The sequence below is a fragment of the Prorops nasuta genome, unplaced genomic scaffold (assembly GCF_024137725.1).
Source record: "Prorops nasuta isolate Cenicafe-Biocafe unplaced genomic scaffold, Cenicafe_Pnas_1.2 PNAS00012, whole genome shotgun sequence".
Taxonomy (NCBI): Eukaryota; Metazoa; Arthropoda; class Insecta; order Hymenoptera; family Bethylidae; genus Prorops; species Prorops nasuta.
In genome coordinates, this window is record NW_027116809.1 from 6,173,141 (window position 1) to 6,193,831 (window position 20,691).

At 34.6% G+C, this 20,691-nt stretch overlaps 2 protein-coding genes across 2 annotated transcripts; one reads left to right on the plus strand and one right to left on the minus strand.

Moving 5' to 3' along the window:
* The first annotated feature begins 5,583 nt into the window (after positions 1–5,583).
* LOC136777839 (protein FAM200A-like) lies at positions 5,584–7,689 on the plus strand. The gene has a single exon (XM_066734429.1). It carries the CDS (start codon positions 5,584–5,586, stop codon positions 7,687–7,689), a length of 2,106 nt encoding a protein of 701 aa, XP_066590526.1.
* Positions 7,690–11,627: 3,938 nt separating this feature from the next.
* On the minus strand, positions 11,628–18,732 carry LOC136777840 (E3 SUMO-protein ligase ZBED1-like). Its single transcript, XM_066734431.1, has 6 exons — positions 18,618–18,732; positions 18,334–18,522; positions 13,254–13,435; positions 13,001–13,136; positions 11,867–12,936; positions 11,628–11,807 (listed from the first exon to the last, which is right to left on the minus strand). Exons 1-6 carry the CDS (start codon positions 18,730–18,732, stop codon positions 11,628–11,630), a joined length of 1,872 nt encoding a protein of 623 aa, XP_066590528.1.
* Between the last annotated feature and the right edge of the window lie 1,959 nt (positions 18,733–20,691).

Below are 20,691 nucleotides of genomic sequence, written 5' to 3' on the forward strand. Positions count from 1 at the left end.
CATAGCCTACTAGAGTTCCTAAGTCAGCTTTTCTATCCCATTTTGAATTTCTTCTATTTTCTGGTACTCGAAAAAATACTTTACTGCCGTATAATTTCAAATATTTTGTGTCTGGCTTTTCGTTAAAAAATATCTCATAAGGAGATTTATTTCTTTCAACTGTGTTAGCTATAACCCTATTCTTCAAATAAGATGCCGCGCAGACTACTTCTGGCCAGTATCTCTTTTCTAGTTTAGCTTCGGCTAATAAACATCTAGCACTATCCATAACTGTCCTATTGTACCTTTCCGCAGTTCCATTCAGTTCATGTACATACGGTGGACATGGTTCTAGTTCTATTCCTCTTTCTTTAAATAACCTATACATATTTTTATTCAAATATTCGGTGCCATTATCACATCTTAGTTTCTTTATTTTCTTTCCTGTCATGTTCTCAACTAGATTGATATATTCCACAAACTTATCATACGTTTCATCCTTTGACTTAATAGGATAAACTTTAGCAATCTTGCTATAATCATCAATAAAAGTAATAAAATACTTTTCCCCTTTGTATCCTTCAGAGTGAGGCCCATTTAAATCTGTGTGAACTATTTCTAAAATATTTTTCGCTCTTTTCCTATTATTATCAAAAGGAATATTGTGCATTTTATTTTCAATACACGTAGCACATTTAACATAATCTAACTCTATTTCTTTTGGTAAACCTATCAATACGTCATTTTTGCACATCGTATTTAAATACTTAAAATTTACATGACCTAGCTTTCTGTGCCATTTTTCTTTCGATGATATTATATTATCTTTTCTTACTACATTAGATTCAATAATTTTGTCTATATAACTTGTCATGTTATAAATCCTGTTTTTCTTCCAAGCAATGGCAACCAATTTGTTGTTCTTATTAAAAACCTTAGCATTATCTCCAATTGCTACTACTTTATTTTTCTCAGTGACTCTGGCAAAACTAAGTAGATTTTTATCCATTTCTTTCACAAAAAATACATTTTCCATTTCAACATTAACTTCTTTATCAAGAACTTTAAATTTACTATTTACACGTCCTACTTTAGTTGCATTTAAACTTCTACCATCACCAACTTTTACTTTAATCGGTTCGTTTAATGTCACTGAATCATAAAAATAATTTTCGTTATTTATTACATGGTCCGAACACCCGCTATTTAAAATCCAATCGATTTTATTTACATTACCGTTCGCATTATTCGCAGAATTAACCTGTATTGATGCGCTAAATGCCGTGCTGTCGTCCGTCTATTGACCTTGATTGCCGTCGCTGTCTCTCGTGCCTTTGCCTCGCTGCCCGTAGCCTCTGCCGCCGCGCCGATTGAAATTTCCACGATACTGGCTGTTTCCGCGTCCGCCGCTTCGCTGTTGCAAGCAGTGTTGCCAGAAAGTAGACCGTCGGTCTACCGAATTTCCCCCTCCACTTACCACCACAGATGCAGGCTCGTTTGCGTGAGCCATCCCCGCTTCTACCGCTTCTCGATGGTCACGAGCACAAGCGAAGCGTCCATACATGTGTCGACTGGCTTCGCTCGCTCTCGGCTATCCTCGGATTAAAAAGAGAGCGGAGATACTTTCTCGGACCTCTCTGTCTTTCTCGCTGTTAGCGTCTAGCAGAAGTTCGAGGCAAAATCTTTCCGCTTCGCTTTGCCGAAAATCTATGAATCTTCGATGTTATTTACATTTGCAGGACAATGCCTTTATTCATGTTTTTCAGCATATTTATTTATAAGCATTGACTTATTTAAATCAATAATAAATTAAGGAAATGCGTATTTGATATATAATAATTATCTTAACTACAAATTCTTCGTTATATTTCGTTTATTTCCGTAAGATCTGCATTTCTTTAATTTATTATTGATTTTTGTGAGTCAATGGCCATTAAAAAAAAATTTAATCATAAAAAAAAAAAAAAAAAAAAAGCACCGAGCAGGAATCGAACTCGGACCCACGAATTGCCACGCGATTACCTTACTGCCTGAGCCACGAGGCCTCTTCGATGTCTTATAAACAGAAAGTCTTCATACGGACTTGAAATACCGTATAAATAAACGATCAACTGACAGCTTTATTCATTATTATTCTGTCATAAGGGAACAAATATTGAAGAATAATTGTGTATTGAATATTTTTCGTAAGCTTTTCCAATTGCCCAGAACGAAGATAAATAATCAACGCTCGTAGCATTGGCATATTATAAGTGCGACAAGGAGCGGCTATCGAATCTCTCTGTTTTTCTCGCTTGTTAGCGTCTAGCAGAAGATTCGAGGCAAAATCTTTCCGCTTCGCTTTGCCAAAAATCTATCAATATTCGGTGTTATTTACATCTGCAGGACAATGCCTTTATTCATGTTTTTCAGCATATTTATTTATAAGCATTGACTTATTATAATCAATAATAAATTAAGGAAATGCGCATGTGATATGTAATAATTACTTTAAATACAATATCATCGTTATAATTCCGTAATATCTGCATTTCTTTAATTTATTATTGATTTTTGTGAGTCAATGGCCATTAAAAAAAAATTTAATCATAAAAAAAAAAAAAAAAAAGCACCGAGCGGGAATCGAACTCGGACCCACGAATTGCCAAGCGGTTACCTTACCGCCTGAGCCACGAGGCTTCTTCGATGTCTTATAAACAGAAAGTCTTCATACGGACTTGAAATACCGTATAAATAAACGATCAACTGACAGCTTTATTCATTATTATTCTGTCATAAGGGAATAAAAATTGAAGAATAATTATATGTTGAATTGTTTTTAAAAGCTTTTCCAATAGCCAAGAACGAAGATAAATAATCAACGCTCGTAGCATTGGCATATATTATGAGTGCGATAAGGAGCGGCTATCGGACCTCTCTCTCTCTCTTTCTCTCTCTCTCAGTCGCGTCTTTGTTTTGCTTCTTCCTTTAGGGGAAAGCACGTGCGTTTATTACCACAACAATTCTTACCTCAGAAATATTATGTTCTGTAATGTATTTATATGTACATATAGATCAATACGTATTATGTACATAGGCAACGCTAAAATTAAGTATTAATTTCTCTAAACATAAGACTCTCTATTAAAACCATTTACTAAATAAGCTTGAGAATCATATATTGAAATATAAGTAAAATTACATTACTTATTTTCATTGCGAGCTTTTTATTCCCGAACAGCTATTCGGCACTCGCAATGTAAACATACACGAGCGACAGGTAGGAAGCGATTAATCAAAACAAAGAGTTTTTATGACTACCTAGATCTATGCAGTATTTAAAGGATTACATATACTTATTTCTATATATATGTAATAATTATACATAATATGGAAAGACTTTTCTCTCTGTGCAAGGAAGAGCTAATCCAAACAGCGTGCGAGAGAGAGACCGCTGCTTAGTGCGCGGGAAAAGGACAGCGTGATAAACACGCAGTGTTTATTACCTGAAGCAAAAATTAAAGGCCGTTGAACCCAGACAATATAGGCCAAGTCGAACAGCTGATCTCTGAAATAGATCGAAGAATTAAGAACCTTCATTTTATTAAAGTGATTTCGCGAGTAATAGAAGGTAAATCATCTTTTAATTTATCCACTGCTCCGAATATATAGCAACTCCTACACCGCACTCACTCCTCGAACGATGTTTCTGCTCTTCCTTTCTCTCCTACCAATCACCTTCGGACACACCTGTATGGAAGAATCCTAACATTTTCGGGACTATTTGCTCATACCTTGAGGACTTATTATAATTGATAAGGTGTGGGAATTTGGTATTGTGATGTGTGTTTGAAAGAGGAATCGGCACTAAGTAAATATGAACTACAATAATTTCATTTTAGATTTTTATTTAATAAAAATGGAAATTTTTATACACAACGGTGTTACCACCAGTCCCCTCCCAATTCCCCCTTCCACCTCGTCCTCTTCCTCTTCCTCCTACTCCTCTTCCTCTCACTCCTCCTCCTCTCACTCCTCCACCTCTCACTCCTCCTCTCACTCTTCCTCCTCTGCCATCATCCCTCATGTGGTCCCAATGACGGCGCGCTTTCCCGCCATCTGTTCCTCTGACTGTAACATAATTTTAAGATTGTTAACATTATATTTAATCAAAAAGTGATATGTTTTTTGCAAAAAGGAATGTTAGGGATTGATTAATAATGAAATATTACCACGAGGGACTGGCCTTTGCGCCACTGCTCCTGAACCAGCCGAAGGCTGCCGCTGTGGCCCAGGGTGGAGGCGGTGCTGTCGTTGTCGTTGTTGTTGCTGTTGCTGCTGCTGTTGCTGCCGTGGCTGCTGATGCTGCTGCTGTTGCTGCCGTGGCTGTTGTTGCTGCTGCTTTTGCTGCTGCCGTGGCTGTTGTTGCTGCTGCACCAACACCATTTGCTGGTGCAGCACGTGCTGCTGCTGCTGCCGGACCAGCGCTTGAAGGGTTCCTTCGATGGAATCCAAGCGCTGGTCGTAATACTGCAGCGCAGCTGCATTGGAAGTGGCACCGTCTATATAAATATAAGAAATTTAATTAAATACAATTAATTAAAAAAAATCTACATTATGAAATATTTAGATTCATAATTAAAGTGTACTTACTTCGCTGAAGTCGCTGTTCGTGAGACATTCTGTAAAGAAAGAAAAAATTTGAAATTAATAAAAGGAGTTAAATCCGTGACACTTCATTATGTATGTATTGGATGTGTCGCTCATTACAATTAATCTGATAAGCATAGATAAAATAATTAAATGTTATAATACGATTGACATAATTTATTATTACAAATACCTTCCTGTATATGAATTGAAAGTGATCGAATTTTAAGCATTAGAATGGTTAACGAATTTATCTAAGAAAGTTTGGTGAATAGGGGAAGGTCATCAAATTTATTTACTCTTCTCACAATACTAATCTTAATTAATTATTAATAACTAATAAAAATTAATATAATAAGTACTGTAAGAAATATCCTTTAACAATTAACCTTTTATCTATGCTCTCAAATTACCGAATAGAGTATTTTACATATTAATAAACTACTTACTGTGCAAACTGCCTGATCAGACGATCCATTATAACTGATCGATTATGAAATAGGACTTTCGGACGATGTCAATATGATACAGTTCCTCACAAAGTTGATAGTTAAGGCCACGCTCTCAATGTTTAGGTTTACTGTCGAAATGTAGCTACTGTATACTTGTCAGCCATAGATGTAAACAATCACATAAGTTTGAAGAAAATATCTGTAGATTCGTTCAGTCGGTTTAAATCACTGATATTTAAACGACTTAAAATTTCGAGGTGATAAAAGTAGTGAAGATTAAAGTGAATTTTTGGTGTTTAATTTGTGTCCCAAAAGCAATTTGTTAAATAAAATTGTTTATTGTTCGGTGCATAATTGTGGAACAGCAGTTATTTACAACGCCGAAGGGTCACTTCCTTACTGACATCAGGAAATTTGGATTAAAAAATCTTCAATTGTGAGTACTGAAATATTATTATATTACGTTGTAATATACAAAAAATTTGGTATTTAAAAACTAACAGTACAATCAAAATCGGGAAAAATGGATTCAAATGATAATCCAAAAAAAACGAAAGCAATGTTTCGCAATGATTGGCTGGACTATGATCCTTCTTGGAAAGTGTGGTTGCAAAAAGCACAAAATGATGATTCCAAATTTTATTGTCTTGCGTGTGACAAAGAATATGTAGGTGGTTTATCACAAGTCAAAAGGCATGCTTCGCGTCAAATACATTCAAATAATGTTAAACGTCTGGAAAAGCCTGAAGACTTTGATGCAGAATCTCCTACTTGTTCAACAGATGAGCAATTTAATTTCAATGATAGAGTAAAAGCAGCGGAAATAAAAGTAGCAGCTTTTTTTGCTGAACATAATCTTTCATTCTTATACAGTGCAGAGTTATTGAAATTGTTTCAAGATATAGGTAAAGAACCAAATGTTTTGCAATCTATGTCCCTTGGTAGAACCAAAGCAACTAAGATTGTGAATAACGTTCTGTGCACTTATGAAACAAAACGAATAGCTGATAATTTAAAAACTAATAAATTTTCTGTGTTTGTAGATGAAACTACAGATATAACAAATGAAAAGAAAATGACATTGCTTACACGATATGTGGACAGAAAATCGTTATGCGTTCAAATAGATTTATTGCAGTTAATTAATTTAGATGCAAGTGATTGTTCTGCAGATAAACTATTTACCGCATTCAGTAATGAATTAATTCGTCATGAAATACCATTTTCACAGATTACTGGATTGACCTGTGATAATGCTTCAGTAATGATCGGAAAGCATGAATCTTTTCAAACGAAGCTATTGCAAAAATGTCCACAATTAATAACAATGCCTTGCATTTGTCACTCCTCTGCACTGGCAGCTTCTCATGCTTGTAAAACTATACCACTACCACTAGATAACTTTATTAAAAAACTAGTATCTTTCATCAATTTGAGTAGCAAAAGAACTGCTATATTTGATGATTTACAGATAGCATTGGAAAATGACAGCAAAAAATTATTGAAATACGCTGAAACTAGATGGCTTTCGCGCCATAATTGCATAAAGCGTATATTAGAACTGTGGTCAACATTACATCAATTTCTATTAGAACAAATGGCTGAGAAAGTAAATCAAGCAGAGGAGCTTCTTGTCATAATGCAAAATAGCGAGACAAAAGCATATTTATTATTTTTGGAACCTGTACTGGAGAGATTTAATTCTTTCAATGCTTCTTTCCAAGCTAAAGAAACAAAAATCCAATTGTTGCATGAATCATCGATAAACTTTCTGATGTTTTTTGCAAATAAATTTTTAAAACCAGCAATATTGCAAAAAGAGATATTTTTACCAAATTTGCATAATATTGATTTTTCAAAAAAATCTAATCAACTTGACCTTACGGAAATAGACGTAGGTTCAGAATGTGCACATTTTTTGGAAGATGAAATAATGGATTCGAAACTCACAGTGGAGCACGCAGAAGTAATTAGACAAAATTGTTTATGTTTCTTAATAAAAGCAAGTGAGGAAATCCGCAAAAGGTTTCCCCTATGTAATAAATTTTTAGAAAATTTAAATATTCTAAAGGCAAATATAGCACTATTTCATGATGATCGAGAAAAAAGTGGTGTTACATTATTACATATATGCCGTCAACTAGGTACTTTCGATGAACGTTCTATTGCGAAAGAATGGATATATCTTTATCGCAAAGAAAGTTCAGAAGTTAGAAGTTATTGGTCGAAATTACCCTTTGATGAAATGTGGATAGCAATATGTTCGGAAAAAGAAAATAATGACGAATTGAAATATCCACAATTGCGATCATTGTTATGTTTGGTGAGATCTCTTCCTCACTCAAATGCAGAAGCAGAGAGATGTTTCTCAATAATACCTGATTGCAAAACTAGCAAACGAAATAAAATTGGTGCTGACACATTAAATGCAATATGCGTTTTAAAATACGCACTTAGGTGTAGAAATGAAACACCTCTCACAATGAACATCACAAAGGGTCACATTGATTTAATGAAAAGTAATAATTTATACTCCTCTACACCAGAAAAGAAAAAGAAAAAGATACATTTACAAGCTGCTTCAGATGTGCATAATGAAGAAGTGGATGAGGATGAAGAGAACATATAAAAAAGAATGAAATAAACTGTAAAGTCTGCATTGAGCGACTACTCTGCAAAGCTGAAACATGTAGAGTCTGCTTTGAGCGACTACTTTGCAGAGCAAAAATATATAAAGTCTGCTATGAGCGACTACTCTGCAAAGCAGAAATATGTAGAGTCTGCTTTGAGCGACTACTTTGCAGAGCAAAAATAGATAAAGTCTGCTATGAGCGACTACTCTGCAAAGCTGAAATATGTATAGAGTCATTAGAGTCTGCTTTGAGCGACTACTTTGCAGAGCAAAAATATATAAAGTCTGCTATGAGCGACTACTCTGCAAAGCTTCATTATGTAGAGTCTGCTTTGAGCGACTACTTTGCAGAGCTAAAAAATGTAGCATTCAAACAGGGGTTTTTAGTGGGTAAACATACGGAATAGCCGAATGGAGTCCCACATAACCCTATAAGTTCACAGGGTATGCATAAAGCATTTTCCCCTTAAAAAAAAAAAAAAAAATAGTCCCGAAAATGTTAGGATTCTTCCATACAGGTGTGTCCGAAGGTGATTGGTAGGAGAGAAAGGAAGAGCAGAAACATCGTTCGAGGAGTGAGTGCGGTGTAGGAGTTGCTATATATTCGGAGCAGTGGATAAATTAAAAGATGATTTACCTTCTATTACTCGCGAAATCACTTTAATAAAATGAAGGTTCTTAATTCTTCGATCTATTTCAGAGATCAGCTGTTCGACTTGGCCTATATTGTCTGGGTTCAACGGCCTTTAATTTTTGCTTCAGGTAATAAACACTGCGTGTTTATCACGCTGTCCTTTTCCCGCGCACTAAGCAGCGGTCTCTCTCTCGCACGCTGTTTGGATTAGCTCTTCCTTGCACAGAGAGAAAAGTCTTTCCATATTATGTATAATTATTACATATATATAGAAATAAGTATATGTAATCCTTTAAATACTGCATAGATCTAGGTAGTCATAAAAACTCTTTGTTTTGATTAATCGCTTCCTACCTGTCGCTCGTGTATGTTTACATTGCGAGTGCCGAATAGCTGTTCGGGAATAAAAAGCTCGCAATGAAAATAAGTAATGTAATTTTACTTATATTTCAATATATGATTCTCAAGCTTATTTAGTAAATGGTTTTAATAGAGAGTCTTATGTTTAGAGAAATTAATACTTAATTTTAGCGTTGCCTATGTACATAATACGTATTGATCTATATGTACATATAAATACATTACAGAACATAATATTTCTGAGGTAAGAATTGTTGTGGTAATAAACGCACGTGCTTTCCCCTAAAGGAAGAAGCAAAACAAAGACGCGACTGAGAGAGAGAGAAAGAGAGAGAGAGAGGTCCGATAGCCGCTCCTTATCGCACTCATAATATATGCCAATGCTACGAGCGTTGATTATTTATCTTCGTTCTTGGCTATTGGAAAAGCTTTTAAAAACAATTCAACATATAATTATTCTTCAATTTTTATTCCCTTATGACAGAATAATAATGAATAAAGCTGTCAGTTGATCGTTTATTTATACGGTATTTCAAGTCCGTATGAAGACTTTCTGTTTATAAGACATCGAAGAAGCCTCGTGGCTCAGGCGGTAAGGTAACCGCTTGGCAATTCGTGGGTCCGAGTTCGATTCCCGCTCGGTGCTTTTTTTTTTTTTTTTTTATGATTAAATTTTTTTTTAATGGCCATTGACTCACAAAAATCAATAATAAATTAAAGAAATGCAGATATTACGGAATTATAACGATGATATTGTATTTAAAGTAATTATTACATATCACATGCGCATTTCCTTAATTTATTATTGATTATAATAAGTCAATGCTTATAAATAAATATGCTGAAAAACATGAATAAAGGCATTGTCCTGCAGATGTAAATAACACCGAATATTGATAGATTTTTGGCAAAGCGAAGCGGAAAGATTTTGCCTCGAATCTTCTGCTAGACGCTAACAAGCGAGAAAAACAGAGAGATTCGATAGCCGCTCCTTGTCGCACTTATAATATGCCAATGCTACGAGCGTTGATTATTTATCTTCGTTCTGGGCAATTGGAAAAGCTTACGAAAAATATTCAATACACAATTATTCTTCAATATTTGTTCCCTTATGACAGAATAATAATGAATAAAGCTGTCAGTTGATCGTTTATTTATACGGTATTTCAAGTCCGTATGAAGACTTTCTGTTTATAAGACATCGAAGAGGCCTCGTGGCTCAGGCAGTAAGGTAATCGCGTGGCAATTCGTGGGTCCGAGTTCGATTCCTGCTCGGTGCTTTTTTTTTTTTTTTTTTTTTTTTATGATTAAATTTTTTTTTAATGGCCATTGACTCACAAAAATCAATAATAAATTAAAGAAATGCAGATCTTACGGAAATAAACGAAATATAACGAAGAATTTGTAGTTAAGATAATTATTATATATCAAATACGCATTTCCTTAATTTATTATTGATTTAAATAAGTCAATGCTTATAAATAAATATGCTGAAAAACATGAATAAAGGCATTGTCCTGCAAATGTAAATAACATCGAAGATTCATAGATTTTCGGCAAAGCGAAGCGGAAAGATTTTGCCTCGAACTTCTGCTAGACGCTAACAGCGAGAAAGACAGAGAGGTCCGAGAAAGTATCTCCGCTCTCTTTTTAATCCGAGGATAGCCGAGAGCGAGCGAAGCCAGTCGACACATGTATGGACGCTTCGCTTGTGCTCGTGACCATCGAGAAGCGGTAGAAGCGGGGATGGCTCACGCAAACGAGCCTGCATCTGTGGTGGTAAGTGGAGGGGGAAATTCGGTAGACCGACGGTCTACTTTCTGGCAACACTGGTTGCAAGTAGCCTCTGTTATTGCCCCTTCCTCTTTGTGGTGCGCGACTCTCCCGGCCGCCTCCTTGCTGTGGTGCGCGATTCCCGGAATTGTTCCTCGTCGGGCAATCGTATTGTATGTGTCCTATGCCACCACATACAAAACATGTCTTTTTATTTTCCACTTTTCTTCCTTTCTCAAACACAAAGGCATTTGACTTTGAATTTTCACTATCACCGTTTCTTTTCTTGAATTCTAATTCTAACTTTGATTTTACAAATTCTACCCTTTTATCCTTTTCCGGTAATGCATCAACTATATCCACTATATGTGATAAGCTTTCTGGCAGTGCTAATAGAAAATAATTCAATCTATCTTCCTTTGTTACATTTTCTCCTGCATTTTTCAGTTCATTCACAAGTTTTTCAAAATTATTATAAAAGTCTGTCGGGTTTTCACTTTCTTCCATTTTCAAGTCGAGTAACTTTCTTTTACTCAATAGTTTTACTGCACTGCTTTTAACCAAATAATTCTCGTCTAATTTGTCAATCATTTTTTTTGCACTTACTTCTGAAATAATCAATTCTAATTGCGTATTTGTCATGCTGTTCACAATATAATTCTTCGCTCTTATTTCTTTCTTATTCCACTCTGGTTCCGTTATTGTTGTCGGTCTCTCTTCGGTTTCTATAACTTCGTTACATTCTTTAAATTCCAATAATAACTTCAATTTATACTTCCACTTGTCATAGTGTGTGCCGTCAAATACTTGTAATGTGAATCCTTTGTTCTCGGAAGCCGCCATTTTGAATGTGCCGGTTACTGGCTTTATATCACTTTCAGTTTTCACCTTTTCTTCTTCTGTATCAAAAAATTCTTCCTCACTTTCACTATTGGTTTTTTCTTCCTTTATAACTTTATCTGCCATGTACTTCTTTTGTCTTCAAGCACTTCTTTTCCTGCGCTTACCTGCGCTTTTTTCTGTCCCTACGCCACCCGAGGGTCGACGTAGAGATCAGGAAGAAAAACAAAACCACGGACCTCTGCTACCATGTTAGAATAAATCGTGTATCTTTAGGTGAGGTGGCAGCAGTAAAATATTACCATTTATTATAGAACTAATAACTTTATTATATACTCTCGAACTCCCGATACTCTTTCTTCTTTCTTTCACAACCACTCGGAGTGGAGGCTGATAAACAAGTAAGTATTCCGCGCCGTGCTCCCATGGCTACAATTTTACTCGTGTGATGGCGCTGTCTACACGTTCTCTTTCTCTCACTCTTACATACATAAATGTATCTTATATCCTAACAATATTATTATACAATTCATTTTTAATGAATGAAATGGCTTTTGATAAACTTACATTATCCTTAAAATGAAGGCATTTGAATCTCGGGTCTAATATAGTTGCCACAGCTAGCATAGTATTATTCTCAATATTTTTAAATCTTTCTTCTAAAGCAGTTATAGACAAATCACGTAACTGCTTAGCATTGTCAGTTTCTAAATTCAATCCAATTAGGTTTTTTCGCAGACAATTAATGATAGGTATTACTTTCCCAATACTAGTATGTCTTTCAGTACATAACTCTATAGTGGTAGGCTCAAAAGGGCGTAGAACTATCACAAATTCTTTTACAGTTAGGATCTCAGATGCTGATAGCATTAAAGGCGAATCAGGTAGGCTTAGTAATACAGATCCCACTATTAGAGACTGTTCCGTGAAACGTTGCAACATGTAGAATGTAGAATTCCATCGTGTTGGAACGCTCTGTATAAACTTTAGTTCACTCTTTTTTCTCAATTCATCACTAGCAACCACTGAATGTTTAAAATATTTAACAATAGTTTTGACTTTATCTATAATGTATTTAATTTTCACATCACTGATTATTTGGACTGCCACTAAATTTAAAGAGTGCGCGATACATGATAAGAATCTATGCTCTCCAAAAGTACATTTAATGGCCTTGGTCATATTGGAAGCATTATCACTAACTATAGCCACAATATTTTCAATTTTTATTCGCCATAGTTCTAATACTTCCAGGATCCAATCGCCAATGTTATTGGACGTATGTCTATCGGATAACTCAACAACACTTAAGGTGGCACTTTTCAATTTCTCACTATCAATATAATGTGCTGTTATTCCTAAAAAACTTTTTGTGTTAAGCGTGTCGGTCCAAATGTCTGTAGTTAAAGATATACATTCAACCTGTGAAAGTCTATCAGATATAATTGAAGACAATAGATTATATTTTTCTTCAATTAGTTTCGTAATGTTTTTTCTGCTAGGTATTTGATACATTGGAGCTATAACTTTCATGAGTTTCTTAAAGCCTTCTCTTTCTACAATATTCAATGGACAATTATCTTTAGCGATCATAAACATAATTGCATTTGTGATTTCATTGGATTTCTGTCCACCAACTAAAATTTAAATGGTATTACAAAATAATTAATTTTGGATAGAATTAGAATTAGTATCATTTACCTTCATAAGACTTCATTGACGATAATGATTGCAATATAGTTGGCTGCTGTTTTAAATGCTTATTTTGTAAAGATACTGATTTCTGCTTTGTTGGCATTATCGGATCATCTTCTGCAGGATCTACTTCTACACACGTCTGTTAAATTTTATTGTTACTTTAGTTAAGGAGTTTAGAATATAGCAGTCTGAGTGAAGACTAATTTAAAATAACTATTAAATATAAATAAGTATTTGAAAATATGAACTTCATTACTTCTGTTCTTAGTTTTTTAGAAGCTGGTTCTACATTTTCTAAATTATGATGTTTTCTTTGCAAGTGTTTTAGCATATTAGTCGTATTACCACTAGTAGTAATAGTAGAATGACACATATTACATTTAGCTCCACCTGCCACCTTTACAAAATATTTCCACGTAACACTTTTTTGTGGTGGCACTAAAATAAAAATAAAATTGTGTATAGTATTTAAAATAAAATAAAATAAAATAAAATAATGTTAATTATAGTTTGAAATACATTATAATTTAAGCAAATGTACTTTCTTTTACTTACTTATGATTATTGTTTCTTAACTTTATTAGGACAGGGATTGGATTTTGAGGATATTCCTAATTAATGAGAAAATATTTATAACGAATATTAAACCAAAATACTAAATGGAACAAAGTCTAATATTTTCTTACACAAATTTAATAATTATAATTAAAGTACGCAAGAGAGGTAAATAGAAAAATCACTCACCAATTGATATAAGGCAGCAAAACATAAAAAATCTCTTTTGAATCATTTATTTCAATTGACCTGATTTTTTAAGCTATCCAGAAACTGCGCTTGTGAACTCTGCTCTTAACTCTTATTAAAATGATGTTGTGATGGCATAGCAGTTGTAGCAGTAGCACACGCTTTTTTAAAAAAATTTAGATTTTTAAAGCTACAAGCAACTCTCACCCTTCGGTTCGGTTAAAGTTATATACTTGTGGTTAAAACAGTATAGTTCATGCGAAGGGGTTAACCACATGTTAATATAATTTTTATTATTATATTAATTTAAAATGCGAAGGGCTACGATTTCAATTGATAGTCAAAAAGTATGTATCGAATATCGATACTGAGGTAGTGAGTATCGATATTTGAAAGTATCGTTTACTTCGGTATCGATTCAAAAGTACTCGATACTTTAGGGGAAAGTATCGATATCCCTAGGTATCGGTATCAAAAGCCCATCCCTAGAGCAGAGCAGAGTTGAGCAGAGCAGAGAAGAGAAGAGCAGAGAAGAGCAGAGCAGTCGCCACACTTTCCGATACAATCCTTAAATCCGCGTCTGAACTCTTTCAGGACTAAAGTACGATTTGCCAAAATCGCGACTGATCTCCTTCAGGACTAGATTACGAGTCCCAACAATAGTGGCTGAACTCTTCCAGGACTAGATAACGAGTGTCGCAAAAATCGGGAGACACCAGCAACGAGCTGTTGGTCCCTTACCCCCAACTCTTCATAACTATAAATCTAATTGGCGGAGCCGATTAAGTTATTGGTACCACCAATCAGACCCAAGGTCCGACTTCTTCCGAAAATTCAACTTGAATGTTCGGGAGTTGCGGAAAGCCGTAGTTCGTTAGGCCCATTTAACACACGACTTATGGGCCACGATCGTTGCTCTACTTTTATGACCTATCAATCACCGAACTTTATACTGTATTACAGAGGATAGGTAGGCCAAGCGTATATGACACGGTATTATGGCCTTGATACTGTGACCATAATATGTCTCATGGTTCTATAGAAAGTCATGTACATTGTTTTAGTGAACATGTACTATCTTAAAATAGTACAGGGTCACAAAATTACGGGACAAATTTCAAGTCACTAAAAGGATTGCTTACATATCTGTGATCTTTTGAAAGTTCCATATTATTGTCACTGTCAAAATTATACGGGCGATGATCCATGTTTGCAGAATGAGAGAACACGGTAGACTGCCAAAATGCAGCTCGCTTACATTAACCTGCAGTAAAGTTATTTGATCCATGATATTGAGTGATAACAATATGGAACTATGAAATAACGTTTCATCTTTCAAGTATTGTATTCTTTAAATACTCTATGTTTATCGGTTTTCATTTAACATTAAGGTACTCCTAATATTTTAATATTAATATTATTCAGCCTCGTACATCCTTTAAAAGCCACTAAGTGGTATATCGTATAAAATTTTATGAATTATATCACAAACAAAATGTATTCATTAATCGATTGTTAAAATAAAACAAATTTATATATATATGCTGGAAAGAAAAAATTTTTATTTAATACTAACAATTCTTCATACATGTTTACATGATATAATAATGTTAAAACCGCGGCTCCCGTTCAAATAAACAAGGAATACGCACACTTACCCGCTGCGTTCAGTTACCCCGAATTACTCTATTTGAATTTAATAAATTTTTACAAATAAGTAATGCGTATCAATTTTATTGGTTTATTTATGATGTTAAAAAATATTTATATCAAGATTTCATATCATCAGATATGAATTGAAATTAGTTGGTAAAATCCATGATAAAATTCTCATAGAGTGCTTATAGAGTCCACTTGAAATAACTCTTATTGGCTTCTTACGTAGCTCTTTTTGTAGGGCCAATACTGAAAGTATATGTTTATATTTTGTAAAGCATACTTCAGATGAGTAACGATTTATTATTGTTTTAGATTCGTCTCGCGACAAATGAAGATCAAACATTTTAATGTATAAATTGATTTTTTCAGTTTCAGTTGTTGTAATTTACAAAAACTGTTTAACAAATTTAAATTAAAATTATATAAATTTAGAGGATATAAATTATAAGTACTCGGTTTTTAGTTAAGTCAAGCTTGAAGAACTGTACGAAATTTATAAGTTTAATTAGAGAGAAAGTCTTGCGATTGTTCTAGTATAGTTATTGTCCTGGGATGACTGGTCAGGGCACATGTAATCGAACCTTTACCTAAAGTGTATTGATAGCTTTATCATATATGGTATGGTTCGGAGTCACGCGTGTATGAGTAGGCCATTTCTTCTACAGGATTTTAAGTGTTGACAAGATTCTATATTGCTACGGGCGTTGTTATTTCAAGCCTCGGAAGCAAGCGAGTGCTGTTGCCGGAGAAATAGTCTCGTATTGCATTAAGATATTTTCAGGCATCATCTACCCGTCAATGCAATAGGAGCCTTTTTTGGTTTACTGGCTCTTATTCAATATAAATATTAATGCCTAGATTGTAATAGTTTATTTTAACGATTGATATGATTAATAAGGAAGAATGTTAAAATAGATAATCTTATAACACCCCTCCTCCCCTGAAGGAAGAGCACCGTTAAACGCTCTTATGAATTATAATATGGACATATGGTAAGAGAGTTATTGTTATTACTATCTAACGTTGTTTCTGTAATCTCTTGCATCGATATAATATGCATTGTAATGGAGAAAACTAAAAAATTAATGTAAAATTTGAAGCAAGTAATTATTTTGTAGTACATATTTCATTATAAGATTAAAAGTTACAATCAGGAAACTTTGCAAAGTCTTACGTTAGTTATACATAAGCAAAACATCCACAAAATATCTGTTTGAAATCGTTACAATAACTATATATGTTTAAAATAGTAGATGTGTCCGATTGATTGAAGGATTAAATTAAATTAAATAAAATTAACAGATGTCCAAAGGTACAAATTTCGTTTGTACCTTTGGACAGCTAGTGAAAATCATTGGGAAATGTACGTAACTCACTTATAAATGAAATTGTTATGTTTCAAATTAATATTTAATACATTTTACATAGATATTCATACTGTTTCACACATGTTTTGCATGTATTGTCGAAAGTATTGCAGGTTTCCTAAATTAAGTAAAAATTCGCAAATTATATTGTGTAACTTGTCTGAATCACAAGGAACGACTGATTCCTTTTTGTAGTTGAGTATCCGTACATTTTGTTTTATAAAAATGCTTTGTTTAAACGTACTATACGCTGCTTATGTTTCTGACTGTGCAAAAGTACAAATGTAGACATGTCCGAAGGTACAATCCAGCCACCAAGGCTTATTAAAATATAAATAGTCATAAAAATTACACTTGTTAAGATTAAAATTTGCAATAAGTACCAGCTTGTAGCCAATTAAAAATACAAAACAAAAACAAATCAAAAAAATATTTATCTTATCGTATAAGTAGTGTAGCTATGCCGATACTGGAACAGCGGCCAGGGGGTTCGAAGCGCAGGGTCTCCGCCGCGAGAGGCGGGAGGTGTCTCCACTCCTCTGACGACACAGCATATTTTTTTTAATTGCTTCAGGAACGTGCTGTAATTTTTTTTTAAGTTTTAGGACTACATTCACCGCCCCCCCTCCCATTATGATCAGATATGGATGTTTTTTATTTAAATATATTGGTGCGCTCTGATGTATTCGAACGTTTCTCAATACGCGCGCGTGGGCTCGCCATTGATACTTTTCGATGAAATTCGGACGTGACGGGTCCCCCGCCCCCACCTTCATTCATCTTTTAAATATTTTTTCCACGATATTCTTTCCTCTGTGGAGAGCGTTTGTGGAGAAAGAGAGAGAAAGAGAGAGAGAGAGAGAGAGAGAGAGAGAGAATAGCGGCGTCGGATGTGATACTCGGCTGAGCACAGGGTTTCGCGCTTGTCGGGACCGAGTCCATTGTCCTATCACGAGGTAATATACCTCAACTATATCCCCTCCCCTGATAAGACTCCCTAAGCAGTTTTGGTGCGCTCCACAGCATGTGGAGTGACACGCCATATGCGCGAAGTTTAGTGAGAGGAACACGAGGCGACTCTACTACTACTACTAGTACTATTAAGATGAACCCCCCCCCCCCCTCCCCCTATGTAAGGATAATGGAGACGAAGAAGCATAATACACATAGATTGTCAGGAAATAAAACGACACATTTAGTGAAAGAGCCCGAAGGTATAAAAAACTCTTTTTATTTTGAAAAGCTCAAATTACAAAGTCTAACTACAATGCTCTTAATCGTGTCTTTGAACAAAATATTTTTTAGTTTGTATATGACACACCGATGCCTCGACAGCCTCGCGTAACCAGGAGGCTGCAGGAGAAGTAGACAGCAACAGCATCTATGATTAAAGAGAGAAAATTATTTTTTATCAGTCTTAACGTTTATTTTTCATGTAGTACTTAATGTTAGAAGAGTTTAAACTTTAAATTAATAGAAGTAATTTAAATATATGTATTTGTGTGTGTGTGTGTAAAACTCTTACCGGTTAAATATTAAAAAATGTATTGATAAACTCCTCGCTACGTGTAGGAGGCCACCCATCCGGATCTTCAGGATCCTCGTGTTGGAGGTTGGGTGATCCCCAACACCCGTCCTGCATCCAGCGGATTCCGAAAAAATCGAAATCTTCTTGGAATGATATTTCCCAAACGATTTCTTCCTCCCAGTTCTCCTGTTCTATCAATCTACCCTCTCGTATGTAGAGGGTATATTCTATTAAACAGAACAAAGAATATATTAATAATATTGTTGACCTCACTCTTTTCTACTCATGAAATATTATAATAATAATAATATTAATAACTTACCTCCAAGAAGACATCCTGGACCAAGTATTCTCCTTTCTTCCCAATCTAATTCAGGCTCTTCGGGAAGTATTAGGGGAGGCCTTTCCCCCATTAATTCTTCCCAATCTAATTTCATTTCGATATACATATTTTTCTTATTGATTCGCACTATGTTCAGTGAAGACACTCTAAAGAGCTAATGAGACGTTTCAGCAGCGTGTCATTTCCTGCAGTGGTAAAATCTCTTTATCGGAATTGATTTAAGAGTAAGTTTCTTCCAGGAAAGAAATATGATTCTTTCTTCTCACTCGTCTAAAAGTAAAATAAACAATGGAACCAAAATCATCAAGAGAATGAAAGTAATAGAGATTCAAGATAGAAATGTGACGGTGAAGAAATTGGACGAATTTCAGGAAAAATAATATACATTTATATTTCATTTCAAAATAATATTTACATAATATAATATAATAATAATATTATTATACAAATAATAAGAATAATAATTATAATAATAATATTGCCCCTAAACAGCAGCTGCATCTGTGATTGAAGAGAAAAAGATTTATTATTAGTTTTAACTTTTATTTTCATGAAATACCTAATTTTAGAAGAGTTTAAACTTTTATTAACTCTTACCGATTGGTGGTGGCTGTTAAATACACTCACAACCCCTATATTTACATCGGCTGCATATTGCGCACCCGTAACAGTAACAACCGACGTGCCAGCGCCTGATTTGGAGTGAGTACAGGACCAGGTTCAGCAGGAGCCTCCGGCAACTGACTTGTCACCTGCGGTACCACCCGGAATGCTTTAACAACCGCAATAGGTAACCCTTGGTCGACTAAATCACTTTTAATCGGTAGGACAACTTCTCTTTTTTCGTAGCCCATTTTTTCACGATGCTCACTGCTACAGAGCAAAATCAGGACTGAAGTGAAAATCGCTTTCCTCTCAGTATTCACAGCAAGTAAAAAAAAATAAATCTGTGATATTAGCACAATGAAACATTCTGTAGCTGATAATATAATAGAAGCTATTGTAACAAAAAAAGAGGTTATGATGATAGGCTACGTTCAGTATCTATATAGGTTAACTATTGCCAAACCGGGATATTTAAATGGTAATACTTATACAACTACAAGGGTATCGGACACACCCAGCTTAGCCTGTGACAATTGCCGAAAGCTGAGCGGCCGAGTCTCGAGTGTGACGCTATAAAAACGATCAAAACATAAACATTCTTGAAAAATGTCATAAGCTAAGATTGAAACTTTTGCAATTTATATTTATCGAGTTAATAATTCATATTTTCGAGTTGTACGTATTTTTACGACGAAAATGAGCCTAATAACAAAATAATTACGTAAACTGTAGAGTATAATTGACATTTTTAATTAATTAATAACATTGCTGAACATAGTCGTAACTATGTAGTTTTTGGACTCATTTTCGTCCTAAAAATACGAGCAATTCGAAAATATGAATTATTAACTTGATAAATGTAAATTGCAAAAGTTTAAATCTTAACTTATGACATTTGAGAAGAGTGTTTATGCTTTGATTGTTTTTATAACGCTCACACTCGAGACTCTGCCGCTCGGCTTTCGGCAATTGTCACAGGCTAAGCTGGGTATGTCCAATACCCTTGTAGTTGTTAGTATTACCATTTATGGAATCTTTGCGCTTATGGGCTAGCAACGCTGACAATAGAATTCTTTCGTTTCATCAAACCCAATTATAAGTGAGGATTTTTAATCGCTAATAACATTTTAATTAAGGCTGCTAGCCTAAAAGTGTTTCGAGCCTTTTTACTCAGAATTTCACCCTCTATCCGAATATCCGGTTTGGCAATAGTTAACCGGACACCCTGTCAACCAAAAATATAATAGTTTTGCATTTTTTGACAATAAATTTTGGTCGATCGATAAATTTTATGTTATTGTTTAAATAATATTAGCCTGTCAAGAGGTACAAGAATATCCCCTATTCTATGTGATTTGTTAATAAATCGATCTGGAAGATATGTTTATTGTGATTGTGTGTAGATCTAACTCCAAATATAAAATTATTTAACATTTTCCAAGGAAAG

Coding starts and splice junctions, on each gene's coding strand:
- LOC136777839 (XM_066734429.1), top strand. CDS start 5,584: ATGGATTCAAATGATAATCCAAAAAAAACGAAAGCAATGTTTCGCAAT.
- LOC136777840 (XM_066734431.1), bottom strand. CDS start 18,732: ATGAAATTAGATTGGGAAGAATTAATGGGGGAAAGGCCTCCCCTAATA. Junction 18,523..18,617: donor TCCAGGATGTCTTCTTGGAG/GTAAGTTATTAA, acceptor TCTGTTTAATAG/AATATACCCTCTACATACGA. Junction 13,436..18,333: donor GGATGGGTGGCCTCCTACAC/GTAGCGAGGAGT, acceptor TTTTTATTTTAG/TGCCACCACAAAAAAGTGTT.